We start from the raw sequence: 27,063 nt of genomic DNA on the forward strand, positions 1-27,063 counted from the left end.
AGCTGTTGACAATTTTTGGCTATCGTCTATCCCTCAGCAGTAACTTCTATAGCCTTCCTGAGAAGACTTTTTGTTCTAATATCCAGAAAATGGACCAAAAAAACTCATCAGTCTACTTACAGAACTCTTATACCTGTTTTTCAGCGAACTATTTTCCCCACATTCAACGCTAACTGAGGTCACTTCTTTCTCCACAAGGAGAAAGAAACATTGAATTCAAGCCTATGTCTTTACTTCCATTTGAACTGATCTTCACCATTAGGATAAGAACATCCAAGAAAACAAAATCCCTGGCAGACAGAGGAAAATGAAGGAGAAAGGGGAGAAGGGGAGAAGCTGCCAAGAAGTACAGGAAGGAGGGGGACTGTCCTGAAAGGGACACTGCAGAAGGAATACCAGACCAGGAGACAAGAGGCCTGGCTCCTAATCTGGCCTCTTCCATGAACGCAGTGTGTGATCTTGAATAAATTTAATTCCTCTCTGGATCCCAGTTTCCTCCTCACTCTGATATTTTTATTAAATTAGAAATGGAAAAGAAAGGGCAGCTGGGTGGCTCAGGGTCATGATCCCAGGGTTCTGGGATCTCTCTCTCTGTGTCACATAAATAAATAAAATCTTAAAAAAAAAAAAAAAAGGTAAAAGAAGTATTAAGAGATCATTCACATTCATACCAGGCCTTGACTCTGAGTTCCAAGGTAGGACACAAGCTCTCTTAATAGATAGACCATCTCAATGCCCATCTCTGAGGTATAAAACAAAAACTCTGAAGACAACCTGCTCCAAACATAGGACACCAGCACCACACAAATTGATTAAAGACCTAAAATCATTTTAGGACTGTCCTCTTGCTGATACAAATCTATCCCACTGATCAAAAGGCACAGAAACAAAGATGCCTGACTGGCTCAGTCAACAGAACACACAACTCTCAATCTTGGGGTCATGAGTTCAAGCCCCATGTTGGGCATAGAATTTTCTTTAAAAAGTGGCGGGGGGGGGGAGGTGTGGGAAGAAACACATAATGAAAGCAAACCCCATGGATTTAGCACACTCTGTGGTTCAGAGAGCCGAGGAGCTTAAAATTTAAAAAAGGAAACATTATACAGCAAAGGTTTCAATGACCTAGAATAGTCCACTGCAGATGATTACTCCAGTGGGGGATAGGAAAGCAGGTGCACGGGGTTCTCCCCAATGGGGCAGAAACCATCTTACCTGAGGTACTGAGGCTTCCTGATGTGAGTTTTCTCTGCCTGTTTTCCTGGTAATGTAACAGATGGGACCACAAGGCTGATTTCCCCTGGAACCAACACAAAGGAGAAACACCTATCATTTCAGATTTCAGAGGCCAAGGCACCCAGTGAACAGAGTCATAGATACTTTTAACATATAGACATAGGCTTTTACTAAAAAGTATCTGTACTATTATTTCCTTATATCAATGTACACCCAGATGAAGTGTATATAAATATATCAACCTACTAAAATGTAGGAAAAATATAAAGAAAAATGGAAAGGAAAAGAAAAGAGAAATGTCCACCACTTCAAACAGGACATGGCCAAAAAGAGTCTATGAATAGACCAGTGGATAAGAAAGAAAAAAAGCAAACAACCTATCAACTTCTGCTTTGGTTAAAGGCCAGCCTGGGTAGAGCATGACTACTTCTACACAGAGGAGCTAATATCTAGTCTGCAAGACCCTAAGATAGCTCCTGAATTTCCTAAAACACTTAAAGGCATTATTGCCCTTTGCTCAGGCTGAGGAGAATAAGCGGTCATTAAGATGAGGATTTACTATTGAAGGTAAAAATGAAGAAGCCTGCAGGAAGGTACGCCAGGAAGGTACACTGGCATTTAACTATAGTTAATATACAGAACCTTAACATTTGGAAATGTAAGAGCTGCAGTTTAAACTATCTGAGACATATAGTAATTTGTCATTTTACCAAGGCACAAGTCTGATTAACATTTGCAAGCCTGATGTAAGGGAACCATTTGCTTAGGTGATGAATGAGCCCAGCTGGCCATCCAGCCATTGCTTTGTCTCTTTCTAGTCATCCTGCAATACACGGTGCCCCTTGTTATGTGATTAAAAACTTTATTTTAGATTCATGGTAAATGTTTCTATATAGCTGATATAATGTAAACACAGTATTATGGTTTTTTAGTAGTAGGATTTATTATAATAATTTTATCAATTACTTCAGTTCCATATTTCAGAGAAGTGATAGTAATAATAATGGAAGCTACCATGTCCTGAGACTTGCTACAAACTAAGCACTATGTTATATGTTCAAAATATAATACTTTATTTAATGCTCTCAATTATTCTACAGGATAGGTACCTCTATGCTCATTCTCTTTAGAAAAGAGCAAACTGAGCATTCGAAAGATTAAGTAACCTGTAAAGGATCACACAGATAGTAAACAAAGTGTTGGGATTCAAGCTTCAATCTAATGTCAGAACAACTGCTCCCAATTATATTATATAGACTACCTGGAAGAGATCATTTAACTTATGAAGTTATATATTCTGAAATAAAATGTTACGCTCTCAGATGAATGTGAGGATTTAAGGTTTCAAAATTTGTCCCTTGAAGAGCTGATAATCTATTTTGTTTCTATTCATTTGATAGATTTTTGGGGGCAGAAATCAAGCATTTGAATGGAAGAAAATCCTCACCTATAGATTAGCAAGCTGTTAACATAAACTTGCAGTATGTTTGGATATCCTATAAGATTTAACCAACTTTAAAAAAAAGAAAAGAAAAAAAAAGAAAAGAAAGATCGGTGCCTGGGTGTCTCAGTTAAGTATTTGCCTTTGGCTTAGGTCATGATCCCAGGGTTCTGGAATTGAGCCCTGCATCAGGCTCCCTGTGGGGAGTCTGCTTCTCCCTCTGTTCATCACCCCCACTTATGCTCTCACTCTGCTCTTTCCCTATCTCTCAAATAAATAAATAAATCTTAAAAAAAAAAAAGGATTTAACGAGCTTAAAACAAAACCCAATAATCATAATGGTATTAAAAACACACACAAGTTAAAACTAGAAAAGACTATTTTATTCATTGAAAAACCAAGTATTTTTTTAAAATTATGTTCAACAATATCAACAAGACTTACAATTCTATACACTAACTGGTACATTGATATAATATATGTGAAAGACAACACGAGAGCTTAAAATATTCACACTCTTTGATTTAGCAATTCAACTTCCAGAAATCTGTCCATCCCTCTACCAAAACAGAGTAGGCTCCTGAAAGGGCAGGGACTTTGGCTTATTCATCACTGTAGCCCCAGAATCTAGGAAGACTGGGAAGGCAGCCTCCCTTAATAGACCTGTGTGCATGTGACATACACTAAGTACAGCCGGTCACCAGAGAGCCCTCACATACAACTGAAGAGCCAAAGGGATGCCATGCCAGAAGGGATGTTCTGGTTCACAGTCATTTTACTAGAGCGAGAGTAAAGGCAGGACTGAGAGTGCTGCAGCTGGGCTAAGGCTCAGTGATAGAGCACTGGGGTCTTTCTAGTTCAGGAGATACTAATAATTCTTTTTCCTCCTTTGCACAGAGGCTGATTGAGACTGCAAGGTTCAATTTAGCCTAATTACCCATTTAGGGTATTATATAGGGAAAGCAAGATATAGATAGCACTGGATTCTCTAAGGATGTCATACACAGGTGAGAAACCACCCATTTTCACTTACTCAAAGGGCAACAGTTACAAAACCAGTATGAAAACCAAACCTCACCTCTTAGCATTAGAAGAATATACTGGAGAAGGATGCCCATCTCCTTGAAAAATGTCATTGAAAACCCAGAGAGTTGTGAGCAGTCATGGCCAATAACAAAGTTTAGGAAGATAGCAGCAAAAACTGCTGTTTGGGTTCTCTCTACTTTTGAATAGATTAAAACAGGTAGTTGATCAGTAAGGTGCCCTCAGAAAAAGGCAATAAGATCACTCTCAGAGTGAATTTGGTCACAATCTGGGTGATCACAGGATCATGCATAATGCATGATGATAAGTAACCAGGTTATAGAACTTCTGGACTGGAACATAACCAGAGAATGTCTCACCAGAAGAATGGTGTTCTACACACACGCTAGCAAAGTAAAGGCCTAAGGAGAACACGCAGTAGAAACGCAACATGGATGGTCACAATCTGCAGCTGAACATGTATGGGTCCCCGAGGGAATAAACGCCCTGCCAGAAAGAACATACCCTTGCTTCCCTCTGGTGACAATGTCAGTGCTTCACTTTTAGTGCTCCAAATGCAAGATTCAGAACAAAATGGGACCTCAGTTGAAAAGTCCCCATTATTTTGTATTAGTTTCTCACTAAACAAGTAGCCTTTATCTATCCAAACTGAAGGGGGAGTCAAATGGGCTCCAAAAAATATTTCTCATGCTATGGGAATTTTTTAAGAATATGGCTGCAAAGCCTCAGGGAACAGGTTTAGAACATGTGATGATATAGTATTATTTCTTAAAATGCAGGAGAAGGCTAACTCTCTAGAAATTTTATGGCAACATCAAAGGCAGAGGGGTGTATACTTTGCGGAAAAGCTAAAGAGCTCAACTATAAACGTCGGGATCGCTCAACTTAAAAATGATAAAATAATTATGTATATATTCTACTCATTTGTTATACAGAAAAGGAAAGAAACAAATTCTTCATGTAGAGCCTCGCATAATAGCCATAGTATGTTATATTCCTACCACATGCCAGGTATTTATGTTTATTATATCTAATTATCATAACCCTCAAAGGTAGATTGGATTAATTCCAGGGATATGGATAAAGAAAATGAGATTCAAAAATCACAAGTTACTGGAAGTCATCCAGCAGAGCTAGGATTCAAATCCCAGTCTTTCTGACTCCAAAGTCAGATTCATAGTTTTAGGTCTTCAACACTTACTATGGTATCACCTAAAAATTAGGTACGAACATGAAAAACTTATTAATAGGTAAAAAAAAAAGCAAGTTAGGGGCGCCTGGGTGGCTCAGTGGGTTAAACCTCTGCCTTCGGCTCAGGTCATGATCTCAGGGTCCTGGGATCCGGCCCAGTGTTGGGCTCTCTGCTCAGCAGGAAGCCTGCTTCCCCCCCACCCTTCTCTTTGCCTACCTGTGATCTCTCTCTCTGGGTCAAATAAATAAATCTTAAAAAAAAAAAAAAAAGCAAGTTACGAACATTACATATAGTTATGATCCCATTTGGATTTTTAAAATGTTTTACTGAACTATAATTCACATTACCATAAATCCACACTTACAAAGTATACGATTATCTGTTACCAAAAAAAAAAAAAAAGAAAAAGAAAAAGAAAAAAAAAGGGTGCCTGGGTGGCTCAGCTGGTTAAGCAACTGCCTTCAGCTCAGGTCATGATCCTGGAGTCTGGGGATGGAGTCCCGCATTGGGCTCCCTGACTGGCATGGAATCTGCTTCTCCTTCTGACTCTGCCCCCTCACATGTTCTCTCTCTCGTTCTCTTTCTCTAAAATAAATAAATACAATCTTAAAACAACAACAAAATGTGCTTTTTAGTACGTTCACAGATTTGTATAACCATCACCACTACCTAATTTTAGAATACTGTCATCACCCAAAAAGAAACATACCCATCATCCGTCACTCCCTATTCTTTCTTCAGGCCCGTCTGACATCCCCTAATCTGCTTTCTATGGATTTGTCTATTCTGGTCATTTTACATACATGGGATCATACAGTATGTGGTCTTTTGTGACTGGCCTCTTTCACTTAGTATGTTGAACCATGTATCATCCCTCAGTCCTTTTACTGCTTAACTATATTCCACTGTATAGATACAACACATTTACTGTATCTATTCATCAACTGATAGACATCTGTGTTGTTCTATTTCTGGCCTACTAGGAATAATGCTATGAACATTTGTATAAGTATTTTTATAGACACATTTCCATTTATCTTGAGTAGGTAGCTCAAAGTGGACTCACTGTGTCATGCAACACCATGATTAACATTTTTGTTAAATGTTAAATTGTTTTGTTAAATGTTAAAGTGGCCGCACCATTTTACATTCCCACCAGCAAAGTGTGAAGGTTCTAATTTCTCCAGATCCTCACTAAACTTATTACTGTCTTTTTTATTTTAGTTATCTTAGTGGATGTAAAAAAGTATCTCATTTTGGTTGGATTTTTAAATATCCATAGTATGTAGGTACGATGTACACAGAAAAATGTTTTGGAAAAAAAAAAAAGAAAAAAAATGTTCTGAAGGACAGATATGGTAGACAGTCTCTATACCCATGACAATAGCACTCCAGAAAAGCAGAGATCTTAGTCTGTTTTGTTCACTAAGGTACCTCAAGTGCCTTCAACAACAACGCCTGGCACACTGTCAGCCCTTGATAAATACAGCCCTTGATAAATGGATACTTACATGTATTTTCTATTTTATCCATATTAAAACCATTTTTTTTCAAGAAGTTTACTTTAGAGAGCGAGAGAAAACATAAGTGGGGAGAGGGGCAGAGGGAGAGAATCTCAAGCAGACTCCCAGGGCTCGATCTCTATGAGATCTCTTAGGGCATGACCCACAAGATCATGACATGAGCTAAAATCACGAGTTGGACACTTAACCAACTGCACCACCCAGATGCCCCTAAAACTGCTTTTGAAAAGATTTCAAATTCTCTTCAAATTTAAAAAATGTATAAAAGTAGGGGTGCCTGGGTGGCTCAGTTGGTTAAGTTACTCCAGCTCTGGTCATGATCCTGGAGCCCCAGGATCAAGTCCCACATCAGGCTTCCAACTCAGTGGGGAGTCTGCTTCTCCCTCTCACTCTCCTTGCTCTCATGCTCTCTTTCTTATTCTCTCTCTCTCAAATAAAATCTTTTAAAAAATGCATAAAAGTAAAAATTGTCCATCTTGACTAGCTATTCCAGAGTATTCTAAAATAAAGAAATTCTCTGTTATCAAGCAGCAAAAATCAAACTTACTCAATTTCCTGCAGTCCTTTCTCAAATCCTTAGACAGTTAAGCTATCTGTATATAAAAGAAATATTAATTACAGAGCTTTTCCCACTAGGAATGTACCATTAGTAAAGGACCTGTAGAGTACATTTGGTACTTATGAGCTCTCTCATCCCACACGGTATGCACCATTTTTTAAAGCCAGCCAGCTAGAAGAGTGTGGGAAAGCTAGAAGTGAAAGGAGAAAGAGATTTTGCTCAGCAGGGAGAGTCTGCACAATCCTTACCTGCTTTACTTGTAGCCCATGACTCCAGATCCTCTCTAGGAGGTCACAAAGGCTGGCAATCAAGGTGTTCTCCTCCACCCCTGTGATGTTCACCTCCCCATGCCCTAGTTCCACAGCCTCTCGGCCCATCTTCTCCACCAGCATCCTCTTGGTCTACAAGGAATCAATCAATAGGATTAGATAATCATGGTGAGCAGGAGGATCACATTCAACTACAGAGGGCTGTGGTGACCCACACAGTACATCTGCTGGGCTGGGAAGGACAAAATGAGTGAGACCAAGAGACATTAAATGTATTTATCCCCCAGTTACAAAGATAAAAACACAGCAATCACTGTATGACCCTGGGCAAGTGATGCCATCACTCTGGATTAATTTTTTTGCATTTATGAGATGAAAAGAGTTGAATAAAACCCTTTGGTCACATCAGTTTCAACATTCTCTGTTTCTCAATGTTTAACTGATCTTACCAAACAAACCTGTAAGCATTTAAGGCTAGAAATATATCTAAAGTACCTGTCAAGGGGATCAAAATTAAGGACAAATAATTTTTTTTCTTTCAAGATTTTATTTAAATTCAAGTTAGTTCGGTTTCACTTATTTGTGGAGCATAACAAATAGCATGGAGGACAATGGGTGTTAGAGAGGAGAAGGGAGTTGGGGGAAATTGGAAGGGGAGGTGAACCATGAGAGACTATGGACTCTGAAAAACAATCTGAGGGTTTTGAAGGGGCGGAGGGTGGGAGGTCGGGGTACCAGGTGGTGGGTATTATAGAGGGCACGGATTGCATGAAGCACTGGGTGTGGTGCAAAAATAATGAATACTGTTATGCTGAAAATAAATAAAAAATATTTTTAAAAATTCAAGTTAGTTCACATATAGTATTAGTTTCAGGGGTAGAATTTAGTGATTCATCAGTTGCATATAATACCCAAGTACTCATTACCTCAAGTGCCCTCCTTAGTGCCCATCACCCAACTACCCCAAATTTACCCACCTCCCCTCTAGCAATCCTCAGTTTGTTCCCTATAATTAAGAGTGTCTTGGGTGCCTGGGTGGCTCAGTGGGTTGGGCCACTGCCTTTGCTCAGGTCATGATCTCGGGGTCCTGGGATCGAATCCTGCATCGGGCTCTCTGCTCGGCGGGGAGCCTGTTTCCAATTCTCTCTCTCTCTCTCTCTGCCTGCCTCTCCATCTACTTGTGATCTCTCTCTATCAAATAAATAAATAAAATCTTTAAAAAAAATAAAAAATAAAATTAAATTAAAAAAAAAAAGTGTCTTATGGTTTGCCTCCCCTGTCTTTATCTTATTTTTCCTTCCTTTCCTCTATATTCGTTTTGTTTCTTAAATTCCACATACAAGTGAAATCATGTATTTATCTCTTTTTGACTTATTTCACTTAGCAAATATCCTCTAGATTTAGCAAATCAGACTTAGCAAATACCCTCTAGTTCCATCCATGTTGTCGTAAATGGCTCAGTAATATTCTGCTGTACATATATACACATCTTTTTTAAAAATGTTTTATTTTTTGTCAGAGAGACAAAGAGAGAGCATAAGCAGAGGGAGCAACAAGCAGAGGGAGAGGCAGGTACCCTGTTGAGCAAGAAGCTCAATATGGGACTCACCTCAGGCCCTTGGGATCATGACCTGAGCCAAAGGCAGACACTTAACCGACTGAGCCACCCAGACGTCCCTATACCACATCTTCTTTATCCATTCATCAGTGGATGGACATCTGGGCTCTTTCCATAATTTGGGGTGCATGTGCCCCTTCAAATTAGCATTTTTGTATCCTATGGATAAATACCCAGTAGTACTATTGCTGGATCATACTATAGTTCTATTTTTAACTTTTTAAGGAACCTCCATACTGTTTTCCACAGTGGCTATACCAGCTTGCATACCCACCCACGATGTAGGAGGGTTCCCCTTTCTCTGCATCCTCACCAACATCTGTTGTTTCCCAAGTCTTTACTTTTAGTCATTCTGACCAATGGGAGGGGGTATCTCAATGTGGTTTTGATTTGTATTTCCCTGACCCTGAGTGATGTTGAGCATTTTTTCATGTATCTCTTAGCCATTTGTATGTCCTCTTTGGAAGAAATGTCTGTTCATGTCTTCTGCCCATTTCTTTTTTTTAAAGATTTTATTTATTTATTTGACAAATAGAGATCACAAGTATGCAGAGAGGCAGGCAGAGAGAGAGAGGAGGAAGCAGGCTCTCTGCTGAGCAGAGAGCCCAATGTAGGGCTTGATCCCAGGACCCTGAGATCATGGTCTGAGCTGAAGGCAGAGGCTTTAACCCACTGAGCCACCCAGGCGCCCCTTCTGCCCATTTCTTAATGATTATTGGGTTTTTATGTGCTGTGTTTGATTAAGTTCTTCATAGATTTTTGGATACGAGCTCTTTATTTTATGTCATTTACAAATATCATCTCCCATCCCAGGGGTTGCCTTTTAGTTTTGTTGGTTGTTTCTTTTGCTGTGCAGAAACTTTTATCTGGATGAAGTCCCAATAGTTCTTTGTTTCCTTTTCCTCTGGTGACGTGTTCAGTAAGAAGCTGCTGCATCCGAGGTCAAAGAGGTTGCTGCCTGTGTTCTCCCCTAGGATTTTGATGGTTTTTCTGTCTCACATTTAGATCTTTGATCCATTTTGAATTTATTTTTGTGTGTTATAAGAAAGTGATCGTGCACGTTGCTGTCCAGTTTTCCTAACACCATTTGTTGAGGACTGCCATTTTTTCCACTAAATATTCTTTCCTGCTTTGTTGAAGATTAGTTGACCTTAGAGTTGAGGGTTTATTTCTGGGCTCTCTATTCTGTTCCATTGACCTATATATCTGTTGTTGGGCCAATACCATACTGTCTTGATGATTATGGCTCTGTAATACAGCCTGAAATCTGGAACTTTTTATGCCTCCCGCTTTGCTCTTCTTTTTCAACATTACTTTGGCTACTGAGGGTCTTTTCTGGTTCCATACAAATTTTAGGATTGTTTGTTCTGACTCTCTGAAAAATGGTGGTGTTATTTTGATCACAACTGTATTGAGTGTGTAGATTGCTTTGGGAAGTATAGACATTTTAACAATATTTGTTCTTCCAATCCACGAGTATGGAATGTTTTTCCATTTCCTTGTGTCTTCAATTTCTTTCATAAGTGTTCTATGATTTTCAGAATAATTTACTTGTAAGTAAAAATTTTCAAATGCTTGTTATAAAACAAAAACAAAAAAAAACACTGTATAACGGTAATTTCAACTATGTGCCAGGCACTGTATTAAACACTGCAACTGAGAAATGTATTACTACTGTTCCCAATGTACTAATAAGGAAATCGAGGTCAGAGAACTTAAGGAACTTGCCAAAATCACACAGCCAAAAAGTAGCAGATCTGGCCTCTGAATCTAACTCTGCCTGAATACTGAGTTCAAGTCCTTAACTAAGATTTAATTCGGTTATAAATTTCTGCCATACAAAAATTTAAAGAGCAAGAAGAAAATCATCCCTAATTCCACCTTTAAGAAAATAATTCTTATTACTTTGGCATATTTTTTCCATTGTTGTTATTTTTAATATTTTAAACACAAAAAAGACCTCATAATCATGTGGGGTTATATATATATATATATATATATATATATATATATATATACACACATATATCTCACACACTATTATAACCATCACCAAGTTAAGAAATAAAACACTGCCCATTCATATCTTTGAAGCATCCCATGTGTCCTCTCTAAATTACCTTTTCACTCCTGAAATGACCACTATCCTGACCTACACAATAGAACTACAGAGAAGCAAAGAAATGCTTATCATCTTTATTTGCATTGCAAAACGAGGTGATTTAGTTTTGCCTGCACATTTTCTTTTGTGATTTGCTTGTTCATTAAACTTTATGTTTGTGAAATTCACACAGATTGATGGGGGCAACTGTTGTCCATGTCCATCACTGTACAGCATTCCATCATATGAATATACTACAATTCACTTATTAATTCTACTACTGATTAGCATTGGGTTGTTTCCTGTTTGGGGATACTACAAAGAATGCTGCTATAAGCTACTTGTACAGATCTCCTGAATCACACTGCAAAAATAGGGTTCTCTAGGGAAAGTATCCAGAGGAATACTAGATAATGCCACATTGTTTTCCAAAGTGGTCACACTAATTTACACTTCCAATAGTACAAGAGTTCCTGTTGCTCTACAAATGGTAACCACCATTTGGCAGTGCTAGACTGATTACTGTATTTCTTCAATTCTAATACATACATTATTCTGCGTATTAACATCTCTGATATTGGGATGTATTTCATAATCATTGTTAACCAAAGAATGGATATAACCTGGACTTGCATCTCAAAACCTGAGAATGAATGTTAGCCGCTTGGAAAAGAAACCTCAGAATCAACAGAGAAGGCTTCTTTCGAGGAAGACAGCACCACCAATGTTCTTGATAGCAGAAAAGACAATATTGTGTGGAAAATGATACCAATGACTCAGAGTAAGCTGATAGAAGCTGTGTTTTAAGACACCTGAATTCAAAATACCAGTACTGATATATTGTCTAATTAGTAATTGTAATGATTTCTTCTGGAAGAGAAAGTATATTGGATTTCATCCTATAAATGACCACTGTTAAGGACCTATTTAGAAACTGTCCCTGCTCCCCTTCCCCCAGGGGATTTACTTGGAGACAAGTCCCGGAAACCAGCTTTAGGTAACAAAGCCAAGATACAAAGGTGGGTCAGGCCAGGTGGAGACATCCCATCAGTGTTGGGGATGCATACTGTCTCCCTGGTTACCAAGGAGTATGGACCCCGCCCTTTGGGAGCCTTTTGGGCGCCAATCCCAATCAAGGTGTAATAGGCTGGTTCAAATGTCTACTAGGGTAAATTGTAACTCAATTGGCCACCTAGCATCACTGTGGAGTTTCCTGTGTGTGTTACAATCTCATTGGCCACCTGTGCATGGCCAGGCCCCACCGCATGGCCTTTGCCCTTAAAAGCTAGTCTGTGAAGCAGAGAAGGTCGCCCTGTCTTGTAGGAGGTGTGGCCCCGAACGTTTGGTTAGATTCTTGATGCTTGGCGCAAAATAAAGCTTTGCTTGACCTTCGCTTTGTATCAGTCTCCCTCCTTTAATCAGGGACCCATTATTGGGGCATAACAACCACCACTTACAAACTGAAAATGCAGGAAAATCTTTCTTTTCCACCGATGAATAAACAGGGTGTAGTAGAGATCAAGTTAGTTGAATTGTCCCAAAAATCATGGTACACTGATTTGGTTGACAGGCTATATTTTTATTAGAAAGTACACTCATAGGCAATCCTCTCAGGCTCCCTCCCTCTTTGGGAGCTTTGTACTCTCAATAAACTTTGCTTTGCTGCCCAGGCAAGGAAGGAAGGGAGGGAGGGGGGGGTGGGGAGGGGAGGGGAGGGAATATGAGGGAACAGAAGGCAAGGTGAAGACAAACCACAAGCTGATATCCTGCCACCCCCCCACCCAACCCCCACCACCCCTAGGTGGGACATGTGTGATATTCTTTCAGGCAATCTCCCATCTAACTTAATGTTAATGCCTTGCTAGAGGGGGAAAACAACCTTAATCTGACAAGGGCCTGTCTTTCAGAAACCTCCCTTTTTCCTTAACTCCCCCCAACCCCATAGTATATAATCAGTCACCCCTCAATCCCAGGCTGAAGTTCTTTCTGCTCAGAGGTCCTGTCCCCATGCCTCAATAAAACCACCATTTTGCACCAAAGATGTCTTAATAATTCTTTCTAGGCCTTTGGTTCCAGACTCCACCCCACTGAACCCCTCACCTATACTCCTAAACCACACGGAAGGAAGGGAGGAAGGGAGGGAGAGAAAGAGGGAGGGAGGGAGGGAGGAAAGAATTAATTCATAACTAAAACATGAAAAATTAAGAACAGCCATATTTTGGAGACACCTGGGTGGCTTGTCAGTTAAGCAACCAACTGTTGGTTTTGGCTCAGGTCATGATCTCCTGTCCAAGCCCCACAAGGGCTTTCCCACTCAGCAGAGAGTCTGCTTCCCCTTTGCCCCTCTCCTTCTCACACACACACTCTTCTCCCTCTCTATCTCATAAACCTTAAAAAAAAAAGGGGGGGGGTTTATTTTAATCCAATAATCCTACTCCTAAGTATATGTCCAAAAGAACTGAAATCAGAATCTCAAGGAGCTATCTGTACTTCATGATCATTGCCCCATTATTCAAGATAGCCAAGACACGGAAACAATTCAAGTGTTCATCAAGAGATAAATGAGTAAATAAAATGTGGTACAGATATTCAATAGAATTTTACTATACAAAACAATATTATTCAGCTTTTAAAAAAGAAAGAAATCCTGCCTTCTGCAGCAACATGGATGAACCAAGAGAACATCATGCTAAGTGAAATAAGCTAGTCACAAAAGGACAAATACTGCACAATTCCATTTGTAAGAGGTACCCAAAATAGTCAAAATCGCAGAAGCAAACACAATGGTGGTTACTGGGAGAGGGGAAAGAGGGAAAATAGAGAATTGTTACTCTATAGGTATGAAGTTTCAGTATGTAAGGCGAATAATTTTAGAGGTCTGCTGGTCAATATAGCACTGATTTTTATTTTTTATTTATTTTTTTTTTTTAAGATTTTTTATTTATTTATTTGACAGAGAGAAATCACAAGTAGATGGAGAGGCAGGCAGAGAGAGAGAGAGAGGGAAGCAGGCTCCCTGCCGAGCAGAGAGCCCGATGCGGGACTCGATCCCAGGACCCTGAGATCATGACCCGAGCCGAAGGCAGCGGCTTAACCCACTGAGCCACCCAGGCGCCCCCTGATTTTTATTTTAATTGCAATATAGTTAACATAGTTACATTAGTTTCAGGTGTACAAAACTGGGGACTCAACAACTCTATACATTACTCAGTGCTCATCACAAAACCACAATGTTAGTTAAAAGCCAGCTCTTTGCCTACTCTGCCTAAACCTGTACAGTAAACATGTCAATTGGTCTCACTTTTTTTTTTTTTTAAGGATTTAATTTGTTTGTCAGAGAAAGAGAGAGAGCACAAGCAGGGGGAATGGCAGGCAGAGGGAGAAGCAGGCTCCCGGATAAGCAAGGAGCCTGATGTGGGACTTGATCCAAGAACCCTGGGATCATGACCTAAGACAAAGGCAGACGTTTAACCAACTGAGCCACCCAGGTATCCCATCACTTTATTTTTTAAAATTTATTTTATCTTTTATTATTAATTTTATCTTTTTTATTTTAATTCCAGTGTAATTAACATACAGTGTTATATTAGTCTCAGGTGTACAATATAGTGATTCCACAGTTCCATATATTACTCAGCGCTCATCAAGATAAGTGTACTCTTAATCCCCATCAGCTATTTCACCCATCCACCCTCCCATCTCCTTTCTGGTAACCATCTGTTCCCTACAGTTAAGAGTCTGTTTTTTGGTTTGTCTCTTTTCTTTGTTCTTTTAAGTTCAACACATGAGTGCAATCATGGTATTTGTCTTTCTTTGACTGACTTATTTCACTTAGCATTATACCCTCTAGATCCACACATGTTGCTGCAAATAGCAAGATTTCATTCTTTATTCTGAGTAATATTCCTATACATTTCAATTGATGGACACTTGGGCTGCTTCCATAATTTGGCTATTGTAAATAATGCTACTATAATCTTTTTGAATTAGTGTTTTTGTATTCTTTGAGTAAATACCCAGTAGTACAGTTGCTGAAACATAGAACCCTATTTTTAATTTTTTGAGGAACCCACATACTATTTTCCATAGTAGCTGCACCAGTTTGCATTCTCACCAACTATGCACAACGGGTCCTTTTTCTCTACCATCCTTGTCAACACTTGTTGTTTCTTGTGTGTTTGATTTTAGCTATTCTGATAGGTGTGAGGTGGTATCTCATTACGGTTTTGATTTGCATTTCATTGATGATGACCATCTTTTCATGTGTCTGTTGGTCAGCTGTATGCCTTCTTTGGAGAAATGTCTGTTCAAGTCTGACATTTACTGGCGTTGAGTTGTGTAAGTTCTTTATATATATTTTGGATACTAACTCTTTATTAGATAGGTCATTTGAAAATATCTTTTCCCATTTTTTTAGTTTTGTTAATTATTTCCTCTACTGTGCGAAAGTCTTTTATTTTGATGTAGTCCCAATAGTTTATTTTTGCTTTTGTTTACCTTGCCTCAAGAGACATATCTAGAAAAGATGTTGCTATGGCTGATGTCAGAGAAATTACTGCCTGTGCTCTCTTCTAAGATTTTTATGGTTTCAGGTCTCACATTTAGATCCTTGAGTTTATTTTTGTATTTGGTGTAAGAAAGTGGTCTAGTTTTATTCTTTTGCATGTAGCCGTCCAGTTTTCCCAACACCATTTGTTGAAGAAACTATCTTTTTCCCGTTTCATATTCCTGCCTCCTTGTCAAAGATTAATTGACCAACTAATCATGGCTTTATTTCTGGACTCTATTCTATCCACTGATCTGTCTATTTTTAAACAAAGCACCTATTATTAACAATATATTATTGTGCACTTTAAAATATGTTAAGAGAATAGATCTCATGTTACTTATAGTTACCACAAAAACAAACAAACAAAAAAACCATAAAATAACATAAGAAAATTTTTGGAAGTGGTAGATATTTAGCACCTTAATTATGGTGACAGTGTCATGGGGTATGCGTATGTCCCACTTGTCAAAATGTATATATTAAAACATGTGTGTAGGGGCACTTGGGTGGCTCAGTCAGTTAAGCTATCAACTCTTGGATCTCACCTCAGGTCTTGATCTCAGGATCATGAGTAGGTGTGGAGTCTACTTAAAAAAAAAAAAAGGTGTGCAATTTTTTGCATATCAAGTATACCTCATAAAGCTTAAAAACATTAAGCTGTCTGTAGAATTGAGAAAAAATATCCCAACAATAAGCTTAAACTGAACAACATACTTTGGCCTGGCACATAATTGGCACCCCGTAAATTTTTGTGTCTAGATAATGATATTACTGCCATCAAATTAAAACAGAGAAGCAAAAACATTTTCCCGTGTGTAAGACTAATCTGTTGAAGACAATTCAACTATAAGGATTTCATGTTAAGTAATGTAAGGTGTCTAAAATTGAAAAGTACATCCATCTCTCAGTTTTAAAAAGTACATATTAAGTTAATATCAAGGAAAGTGTGCTTGCTCTCTAGTAATGGTATATTTATTTAAAATAAATACACCTAATTCCAAGTTAACAGGATCTTAAAATCAGTACTCTCCCATTATATTAACAAAATTTTTAAAACCAAGAAAGAGTGCTCAGAGCCCAGACGTAGTCCCCCCCACATCCCGCCCTGGCTGCCAAGGGAAAGAGCACATAAACACAAGCAATTGTGGCTCACCTTGTTGCGGCATTCCTTCAGCAGGCCTTCTACAAACTTCCAATTGGTTTGAGCAATCACTGATGGGGAGAGGTTGGATAGTTTCGGTTGGCGGATGGTACTGCCCATATTCCTGGCTTCCTGGATATACTTCTACAGCAAAGAGAAAGATCAAGGCTGTTTGGATCCATGCACACAAACCACAGGTGACCAGTAATAATGAGAGCCTGAAGAGGGCACTACTATCACCCCACACTTTTTTATTGCCTCCTTTTGCTTACAGTTGGAGGTAGAAAGCTTAAAATGAAACTCTTGCAGCAAAAAGAAAAACTAAGACAATATTATGAGTTTTCTCTGATAAAAGGCATTCCATGAGTACTGTAATTACCTTTGCTTTAATGATGTAAGAGGTAAAGAACACATGGCTAACACATAGCTAACATGGCTGCAGCATGTACAGCTCGGTGTACAAACCCAACCAAGTTTCAGAGTACTAATGAGATATCCATTTTCTCCACCACACTGCAAGGAGTTTAACTCTTCTGCCCATATAAAAAATATCTACCCTTACTATCATAAAGTATATTGCCTTGCTAAATTAGGGCCTGGAAAATAAGAGTGTGCATTTAAGACAACAACTCCATTTTCTGTTCTTCTACACTGTGCTGGTGATTCTCCATATGCTACTTTTTTTGAAATACACACAGCAATTCAGTGAACTGCGCTATGACATCCCCTCAGCAGCACAAGTTTGCAACCAATATTTTCACCCTAGACTTTGTTCCAGTAGTACAATTCTATCCATTCTATCTTCTGGTCCTCAGTCTGCCCCTCCTACCAACCACTAAGGTTAGACATTTCAATTCCTTCACCTGAACTACTGCTATCTGCCTCCTATTTTGTTACCTACCTCCTGCATCTCTTTACTACAAATGATTCTGTCCACAGCCTCCATCACACAACTATCAAGCTTTTGACCCTCTATTTCCTCTACTTGAATGCTCTTAACTTTGTCTCTCACAATCCCATCAATGTCCGCAACAGGCTTAAAGGCAGAATCTAAGGCTTAAAGAGATGATGGCTTCCTCAGTCTTCCTTTGAATACTACCCCAGGTAGAACTGAGCTCTGATAATCAGAGATCAAACATTGACTTGCCTCTCACAAGGCCCTTTCAAAGACTGTTCTACTAAAGCTATTTGTGTATCAGTTTGTTCCCTTAATAAACTGGTATTCCTTGACAACAAGCCTACCTCCTGTCATCTTCATATTTCAAAGTGCTTACTACAATGATTTGACCAAGGAAACATGCTCAATAACCACTGCTGAAAAAATAATGTGGAGGTGAAGTGGAAGACCCAGGGGAGACTTCTAAAATAACACCAATACCCCAAATCCCTTATGCCACCTTCACAAAATGTCTAACCACAATCATATTCTATAAATCAGCAGTTAAAAACTCATAACCATACCTTGCAATTCTTATTCATTTAAAAAATAGCAAAGACAAAATGGTATTTGTTTTCCCATTCACTGAGGTATCAGACATATATGAAAACAATATGCTTTAATAGGTTTTAAGTGTATAAAATGTAAACCGCAGGGTCTTTTCTCAAAGAGAAGCTCCTGAAATGGGATTCTGAAGGTGAAGCTCCATTTTCACAACTTATCTGCAACTAAGACAGGGTCTCCATCCTGAGGCTTAGAATAGAAACTTCACTGGGAACAAGTTACAGTAGAGCTAAGAAACTCAGCTGGTAGACTCAGGAGGTCAATTCAGAAATCCCTAATCCCCAGGGACCTGATGATAACAGGTATGATAACATTCCTGTCTTTTGCTCCTCTAAGAAAAAAAGTCAAGATTATCGATTTTAAATTAAAATACACAAAAAAATAGAAGAAAAGCCCCCCACTCCCAAGTTTCAGATATTCACAGTATTAACCTAAGTACAGCTTTTCTTCCTTCTCACTCTAACAGAATTAACTTCTTTACTACCACACTACACACTACACACACAAAAAGACTCACAAATTTCAAAAGTAATTCTCTCAAATTTTAGACTCTTATCTTCTGAGGTTCCTATCACACTCCTCAGAGTATCATTCATGACTGAGTACCAAAAGGACAGTGAAAGGCTCTCTTCTTAAGCGGGACATCATTCCTAATGGGACGACAAACAGGGTGTGGCTCAGGGAGAGGATCTACATGGTTAATAGCCAGCTGTCACTTGCAAAACATGATACATGCTGGATTTGTCATAACCAAGTCCCAGTATCAGATATCAGGAACTAACTCTAGTATTAACCCTTCTTTATGGAGAGAGGTCATCGCTAAGACATTTGAATTAGACCAGAGGCCAAGGAAATGGGAAGGAGGAGAGTGCAGAATAGTCACAGCATCACTGTCACTCTTAACGTGTCTTACCTCTCTCTGGTCATTATCTAAACGCAGGTGTTCTGTGTGCTGCTTCTGCCTATCTTTCCGCCTCCACTGGGCAGGAGCATTCCTTTTTGTCCACCTGACAAAATTCAAGCAGATAAATTATGAACATTGCACTGAGAAAGTAAGGTAAAATTACTAACAGGAGAGAACCTGAACATCTAGGCAACAACACTGGCCATGGGAAAACCACCAAAAAGTCACCTGAGATAGCTCAGAGACCTTGAGGAAAAGGAGCTCAGACCTCAGTGTCTGAGTAAGAAAAACTCCTCAGGGAACACAGACATAGTTCTCTTAAAACATGTACCAAAAAACTTCATATGCAGACTCAAAACTATACACATTCAACTCTTGTCTGAGCTTTGATACAACCATCTACGAAAGTAACTAAAAAAGAGCAATGCTGCTAAAGTATCTACTTTCAGTTCAGACTCCAATTATTTCAACTACCACTTACTGAAGACACAATGCTAGCTAGGTATGGTGTGGGATTTAGTCAAGAGATTATTGCAATCTATCTATAGCTTTCTGCAGCCTCGGGCATTGTGGAGCTATCTCAATTTGCAGAGTACAGACAAGAATTAATTATACTTTGCCACCTGTATTTATTCTTGTTCAAACAAGTGAACAACCTGACAGTCTGGGTCTTTCCCATATTTGCTTTATAAAATTCCGGGAGTCTTCTACCAGCTCAGGCCCAGATACTGGAAAACCCTCACCATCTGTGGTTAGGGAGCTGGATTAGGGAATTCCTGAGGTTGACTCACTTGTTGCTGGCTGGCCCGGTGGAAAGTACATCAGACTGCAACTTAGGGAAAAAGCCTGGCTCATACTTCCCTTGTCCAATCTTCATGTCAAGTAAATGGGGGTGAATCGCAGTATGGTCAATTTTCGCCAGACGCAGTTCAATTGCTTTCTCTGAATGAGAATAACAAAAATAAGTCAAATATTTTTTGAAAACACACCACATTGTAGGCCATAAAATAAGTCTGAATACATTTAAGATCATTTGAATCATACAAAATATGTCCTCTGACCACAATAATCAATAATAACATCATAAAACTAAATAACACACTTTGGGGCGCCTGGGTGGCTCAGTGGATTAAGCCGCTGCCTTCGGCTCAGGTCATGATCTCAGTGTCCTGGGATCGAGCCCCGCATCGGGCTCTTTGCTCAGCGGGAGCCTGCTTCCTCCTCTCTCTCTGCCTGACTCTCCGCCTACTTGTGATCTTTCTGTCAAATAAATTAATAAAATTTAAAAAAAAAAAAAACCTAAATAACACACTTCTATATAAAATTCATGGGTCAAAAGAGAAATCAAGTATTCTGAAACTGAATAAAGATAAAAATATCAGCATATGTCATTAAAATATTACTTGAAAGGAGATTTACAGCATGAAATGCCTATTTTACAAAAGAAAGGTTTCAAACTAATGACCTCAGCTTCTACCTTAAGAAATCAGAAAAAGACAAGGAAATTAAATCCAGAAATACAAGAAAGGATATAATAAAGGACAGAGTAAAATCAATGAAATAGCAAACAGAGAAAATTAAAAACCCAAACATTGGTTCTTTCAGATCAGTAAAACCAATTTTTAAAAGTCTGGTCAGGACAAAAAGGAAAAGAGACAAATTAACAGTATCAGGAATGAGGTGACATTGCTATGGATTCTATAGATATTAATACAGGAATATTCAAATAATTTAATACCAACAAATTTAACAATAGGTTAGATGAAAAGATTCCTTGAAAAACAAAAACTGCAAAAGCTCATTCAATAAGAAATAGATATGAATAGACCAATATCTACTTTAAGAATGAAATCTGTAGTTTATTTATTTATTTTGTTTTTGTAGTTTATTTTTAATTTTATTTTTTTAGGGGGCTCCACACCCAATGTGGGGCTTGAACTCACAACCTTGAGATTAAGAGTCACTTGCTATACTGACTGAGCCAGCAAGGGACCCCTGAATCTATAAGTTGAAATCTTCCCACAAAAAACTCCAGGCCCAGATGGCTTCACTGATGAATCCTGCCAAACATCCAAAGAAAAAATAGTACCAGTTACATAAGCTCTTCGAGGAAACTGAAGAGGAGCAAGCACTTGTCAACTGATTCTCTGAAGCCACCTTTATCATCCTAATACCAAATCAGACCATTACCAAAAAAACAACAACAACAACAACAACAAAAACTATGAATCAATATCCCTCAGGAACACAGATGCAAAATTCTAAACAAAAGTTTAGTAAATCTAATCCAATAATATACAAAAAGGATAATACATCATGCCCAAATACAGTTTATTTCAGGAATGCAAGTTGATTCACACACTCAAAAATCAATGAATGGGAGCGCCTGGGTGGCTCAGTGGGTTGGGCCTCTGCCTTCAGCTCAGGTCATGGTCTCGGGGTCCTGGGATCAAGTCCCGCATTGGGTTCTCTGCTCAGCAGGGAATTCTGCTTCCCTTCTCTCTGCCTGACTCCCTGCCTGCTTGTGATCTCTCTCTCTGTCAAATAAATGGATAAAAATCTTAAAAAAAAAAAAAAAATCAATGAATGTCATTCACCAAATTAAAAAACTACATCTAATAACCATATAATTACCTCAACCGAGGCAGAAAAAGCAACATCCCCTCTGACAAAAACTCTAAGTTAACTAGTAGCAGAAACAAATATCCATCTAGTAAAAGATATCCACTGAGAGGCACCTGGATGGCTCAGTTGGTTTAGCATCCAACTCTTGATTTTGGTTGAGGTCACGATCTCAGGAAATCGAGACTGAGCCCCATGTCAGGCTCCATACTCAGTGGGGAGTCTGCTCAAGATTCTCTTTCTCTCTCCATCTGCCCCTCCCCCTCCATGTGTTTGCTTGCTTGCTCCCTCAAAATAAATAAAATAAATCTTAAAAAAAAAAAAAAATATATCCCTCTTTTTTTTAAACCTATGGCTAACATCATACTTAATGGTGAATGCTTTCTCCTAAAATCAGGAATAACTCAACAATGTCCACTATCACCATGTCTTTTTGACACTGTAGTAAAGGTTCTAGCCAGTGCAATATGGCAAGATAAAGAAATAAAAGACATCTGGACTGAAAAGGAAAAAGTAAAACTATCATTATTAGCAGGTAAGATGATTACCTACGTAGAAAATCTGCTAGAATGTACAAAAAACTACTAGAAAAAAGTACAGTATGGTTGAAGGATACATACCAATATGTAGAACTCATATTTCTATATATTAGCAATATTAATATTAACAATCAGAAATTAAAATTGTAAAATATCATTTATAATAATACCAAAAACTATAAAATATTTAAAAGATAAATCTGACAAAGGATATGCAAAACTTGCACAGTGAAAATTACATAACAATGCCGAGAGAAACTAAAGAAGACCTAAATGAATGGAGAGATATCCCATGTCCACAGAACAGAAAATTCAATAACATTAATGTGTCAAATCCCCGTAAATTATCTACAAATTCAAGAAAATTTCAATCAAAATCTCAGAAGGTTATTTGTGAAAAGTGGTAAGCTGAATCCATATATATATGAAATACAAAGAACCCAGAACAGTTAAAGCAAGTGTGAATGAAGTCAGAGGACTAACATTACCTGACTTCAAGATTTTATATAAAGTTGCAGTAATCCAGACAGTGTGGTACTGATATGAATGTAGACTAAAAGATTAATGAAACTGAACAGAGAATCTAGAAATAGACTGACATGTATATAAATCATGGATATTTTGACAAAGGTTAGAAGGCAATTCACTGGAGAAAGAATAGTCTTTTCAACATATGATGCTGTAACAAGTGGATATTCACATGAACTTTGGATCCTTAGCTTATACTATATATAAAATTTAACTTGAAATGGATCATAGACCCAATAAAAAGCCTAAAAATATAAAACTTCTAGAAAGAAATATGGAGAAAAAAAATCTATGACCTTGGTTAAACAAAACTTTCTTACATATAATACCAAAAGTATAATCCATTTTTTTCCCTAGGATTTTATTTTTAAGCAATCTCTCTACCCAACTCAAACTCACAACCCTGAGATCAAGAGTCTCATGCTTTACCAACTGAGCCAGCCAGGTACCCCATTTTTTAAAAAATATTTGATCCATTTTTTTTTAAAGATTTCATTTATTTGACAGAGAGAGAGATCACAAATAGGCAGAGAGGCAGGGAGAGGGGGAATCAGGCTCCCCACCAAGCAGAGAGCCCAACGCAGGGCTGGATCCCAGAACTCCGAGATCATGACCTGAGCTGAAGGCAGAGGCTTAATCCACTGAGCCACCCAGGCACCTCTGATCTATTTTTTTTTTAAACTGATAAATCAGGCCTCATCAAAATTTAAAATGCTGTTCTTAAAAAAACCCTGTTAAGAAAACAAAAAGACAAGCCACAGAGTAGGGGCAATATATGCAAATCATAGATAAAGGACTTGTATCCAGAATATATAAACAACTTTCAAAACTCAATAAAAATTAAACAAATAACCCTAAAGGGGGGGGGGGGGCAGAGACACTTCACTGGAAAAGATGAAATAAATAAATGGCAAATAAGCAGATGGAAAAATGTTCAATATCATCAGTCATCAAGAACACCCAAATCAAAACCACACTGAGATATCACAACAAACCTATTAAAACAGCTAAAATTGAAAAGAATGATCATACTCAATGTTGGCAACAATACAGAGTAACTATAACTCTCATAAACTGTTAATGGGAATATAAAATGTACAACCAACCACTTTTTTGAAAGACAATTTGTCCGTTTCTTTAAAAAAGTCAACATACAAACCCACATGATCCAGTCATTCCACTCCTAGGTATTTATGCAAGGGAAAGGAAAACATGTAAACAAATGTTCATAGCCCAAATGCCCACGAACAGGTAAATAAACAAACTGCAGTAATAGCCATACAATGGAATAATACTCAGCACTGAAGGGAATGTGAATGAACCTCAAAATAATTATGCAGAGTCAAAGAAACCAAACTAAAACACACACACACACACACACACACCCCACAAAAACATACTGTGTGATTCCATTTATATAAAATTCTAAAAATGAAAACCCTATAGTAAGAGAAATCAGAGCATTGGTTGCCTCAGGATTTCAGGAAAGAATGGGGAGGGGACAGGATGGAGGTATTACAAAAGAAAACTTCTGAGGGTGATGAGTATATTTGCTTGTCCATGATGTAAATATATACATATGCCAAAATTTTAAATATGTGCAGTTTTCCTTATATGTCATTTATACTTCAGAAAAAAATTTTTTTAAGATTTTATTTTTTTATTTGTAAAAAAGAGAGAGTGAGCACAAGCAGGGGGAGCCACAGGCAGAGGGAGAAGCAGACTCCTGGCTGAGCAGAGAGCCCAATGCGGGACTCGATCCCAGGACCCCAGGATCATGACCTGAAGAGAAGGCAGAGACTTAACCAACTGAGCAACCCAGGCATCCCCAAAAAATATTTTCTTAAGATTTTATTTATTTAGGGACACCTAGGTGGCTCAGTCGGTTAAGCAGCTGCCTTTGGCTCAGGTCATGATCCCAGTGTCCTGGGATAGGGTCCTGCATCCGGGTCCTTGCTCCTCAGGGAGCCTGCTTCTCCTTCTGCCTCTGTCTGCCGCTCTGCCTGCCTGTGCTTTCTCTCCCTCACACTCTAACAAATAAATAAATAAAATGTTAGAAAAAAAAAAAGATTTTATTTATTTGAGAGAGAGAGAGAGCACATGAGCTGGGGAAAGGCAGAAGGAGAGGGAGAAGGACAAGCAGATTCCCTGATAAGCAGGGAGCCCAACTCGGCACTTGATCCCAGGATCCTGAGATCATGACCTGAGCCAAAGCCAAACACAACAAACTGAGCCACTCAGCTGCCCCTCAACTTCAAAAATTTTAAAGAATAAGGCGGGTCCCCACCTGCGACCACTGTGAGCTCTAACAGGTTCATACCCTGGACCCATCTGTGGGAGCCTGCCTGCAGGCTGGGAGAAGGAACGAGCTCATGTGCACCTTCTCACCACACCTCCAACCCTCATGTCTGTAGCACCTCTAGGTTGGTGTGAATCATGTGCCAAGTTGGACAATTAAGGAAAAATAATTTAAAGAGAACGAACAAAAAAAGCTGGTAACTCTCCTGGCATTTCCTAGAGTCATATAAAAACATCTCAGTCGTTGGGCCTTGATGTTATCCTAGGTCAAGTCACATTCTCTCTCTGGGCCTCCCTCACTTCTTCCCACCCTTGCTCTCATTCAACAGAACTTATTCAGTGTCCAAAACGTGGCAGGTGCTATTCCAGGCCCTGCAGACACAATGGTGAATCAAAGGAACACCTTGATCTATAAAGTTAGCAAGTAAATAGAATTGATTTCCATTAAGATCCCTTTTAAATGCAGATCTTTTAAAAGATCTCCAAAAAAATCCTTTTAGCTAATTGAACATAATAATTAAAAATTTTAAAAATTAAAATTTGGGGGCGCCTGGGGGGCTCAGTGGGTTAAAGCCTCTGCCTTCGGCTCACGTCATCATCTCAGGGTCCTGGGATCGAGTCCCACATCAGGCTCTCTGCTCAGCAGGGAGACTGCTTCCTCCTCTTTCTGCCTACCTCTCTGCCTGCTTGTAATCTCTGTCAAATAAATAAATAAATTTTTTTTTTAATTAAAATTTTAAGCAAAAAAAGAAGACCCTTTTTGTTACGTTTTTACCATTTTCTAGTCAGATTGCTTCAAGAAGCTGAGGTGTGAGATATAAGATGGAGTGAGGTGACTGAACCAGTAGTCCTCCAAGCTGGGGATCTGAGACCAGTGGCAAGAACCCTGCCCTAGCATATTTGGAGTACATCTCTCTAGGGCATACTAAATATTGCCATTATTCCCAAGAGCAGAGCATAGAATCACTGAAGGGTCTGTGACACCCATTTTTCTGAAATGAATCACACAAATGAGGGTTAGCTGACCCTCCTTCCATATCCCAAACCCCACATTCTAATAGGCCCATAAGAATATGTGCTCTGGCCACAAGTGAGACCAGAGTAATTTAAATCAGTATGCTGCAGTGTTGGGTGTTCAACAAATAGATTACAGATGGGCTGAGAATTGACTGCCTAAACCCTTGCGGGGATGGGCAAGGCCTCAAGGGACTAGAGCTTCTCACTTTATAGCCTCTAGCTATACACAAACTCCTCCCTTTATTTCAGTGAATCAAATATAAATTTTTCATTTTCAAGTGTAACACAACATGAAAAGACTGGGAAGTCCTGATTTAAACTGATGGCTTGGGGAATGTTTCTCTAAACTGACACTCTTTAAAAAAATCTCCATCAAACTTCCCAGGACCAAAATTTAGGCAGGGTTCAGTAATACAAAGCCTGATGTTTTCCAGGAGGCAAGCATGACTATGTCAGACTAAGCCACTTGCATTGGCAACATGCCCTCAAGCTTAGCCAAGAGGACTGTCATCTTAATGAAAAGCCTGAAACAAGAGTTGAAGGGTAAAGAGAGAAGGTTAGAGAACATAAGTTTGACAAAGCTAGGACTTTGTCCAAATTGTCACCAGTTTTGGGGTGCCTGGGTGGCTCAGTCGGTTAAACAACCGACTCTTGACTTCAGCTCAGGTCATAATCTCAGGGTTGTGAGACAGAGGCCCACATTGGGCCCTGTGCTCAGTGCAGAAACTGCTTGTGATTCTATCCTCCTCCCTTTCTCTCCCCCTCTCCTCGTCTTCACACTGATGTGCAAGCACACACACTCTCATTCTCTCACTCTCTAATAAATAAAATCTAAAAAAAAAAAAAAATTGTCACCAGTTTCATCTTCAAAACTAGAAAAATGCCTGGCACATTCATTCACCCAGTAAAAATTTGTTAACACTTACCATATGTTGAGCATGAACAGTTATTATACAATTTGGTAAATGAATGAAAAAAAAGCTT

At 38.8% G+C, this 27,063-nt stretch overlaps 1 protein-coding gene across 4 annotated transcripts in view; it reads right to left on the bottom strand.

Annotated features, from left to right (window-relative positions):
- DENND5A (DENN domain containing 5A) overlaps positions 1 to 27,063 on the bottom strand; it is a gene marked incomplete at its 5' end in the record, with an annotated part of 95,606 nt that overhangs the window by 12,108 nt on the left and 56,435 nt on the right. For all 4 annotated transcript variants that reach the window (XM_082683031.1, XM_082683028.1, XM_082683030.1 and 1 more), the window contains 5 exons: positions 1,213 to 1,297; positions 7,241 to 7,393; positions 16,683 to 16,814; positions 19,085 to 19,178; positions 19,867 to 20,017. In XM_082683031.1, the coding sequence (XP_082539157.1) occupies positions 1,213 to 1,297; positions 7,241 to 7,393; positions 16,683 to 16,814; positions 19,085 to 19,178; positions 19,867 to 20,017 (615 nt within the window). The remainder of the gene's footprint in view (positions 1 to 1,212; positions 1,298 to 7,240; positions 7,394 to 16,682; positions 16,815 to 19,084; positions 19,179 to 19,866; positions 20,018 to 27,063) is intronic.

The sequence above is a fragment of the Mustela nivalis genome, assembly GCF_964662115.1.
Source record: "Mustela nivalis genome assembly, chromosome: 9".
NCBI classification, from domain to species: Eukaryota; Metazoa; Chordata; class Mammalia; order Carnivora; family Mustelidae; genus Mustela; species Mustela nivalis.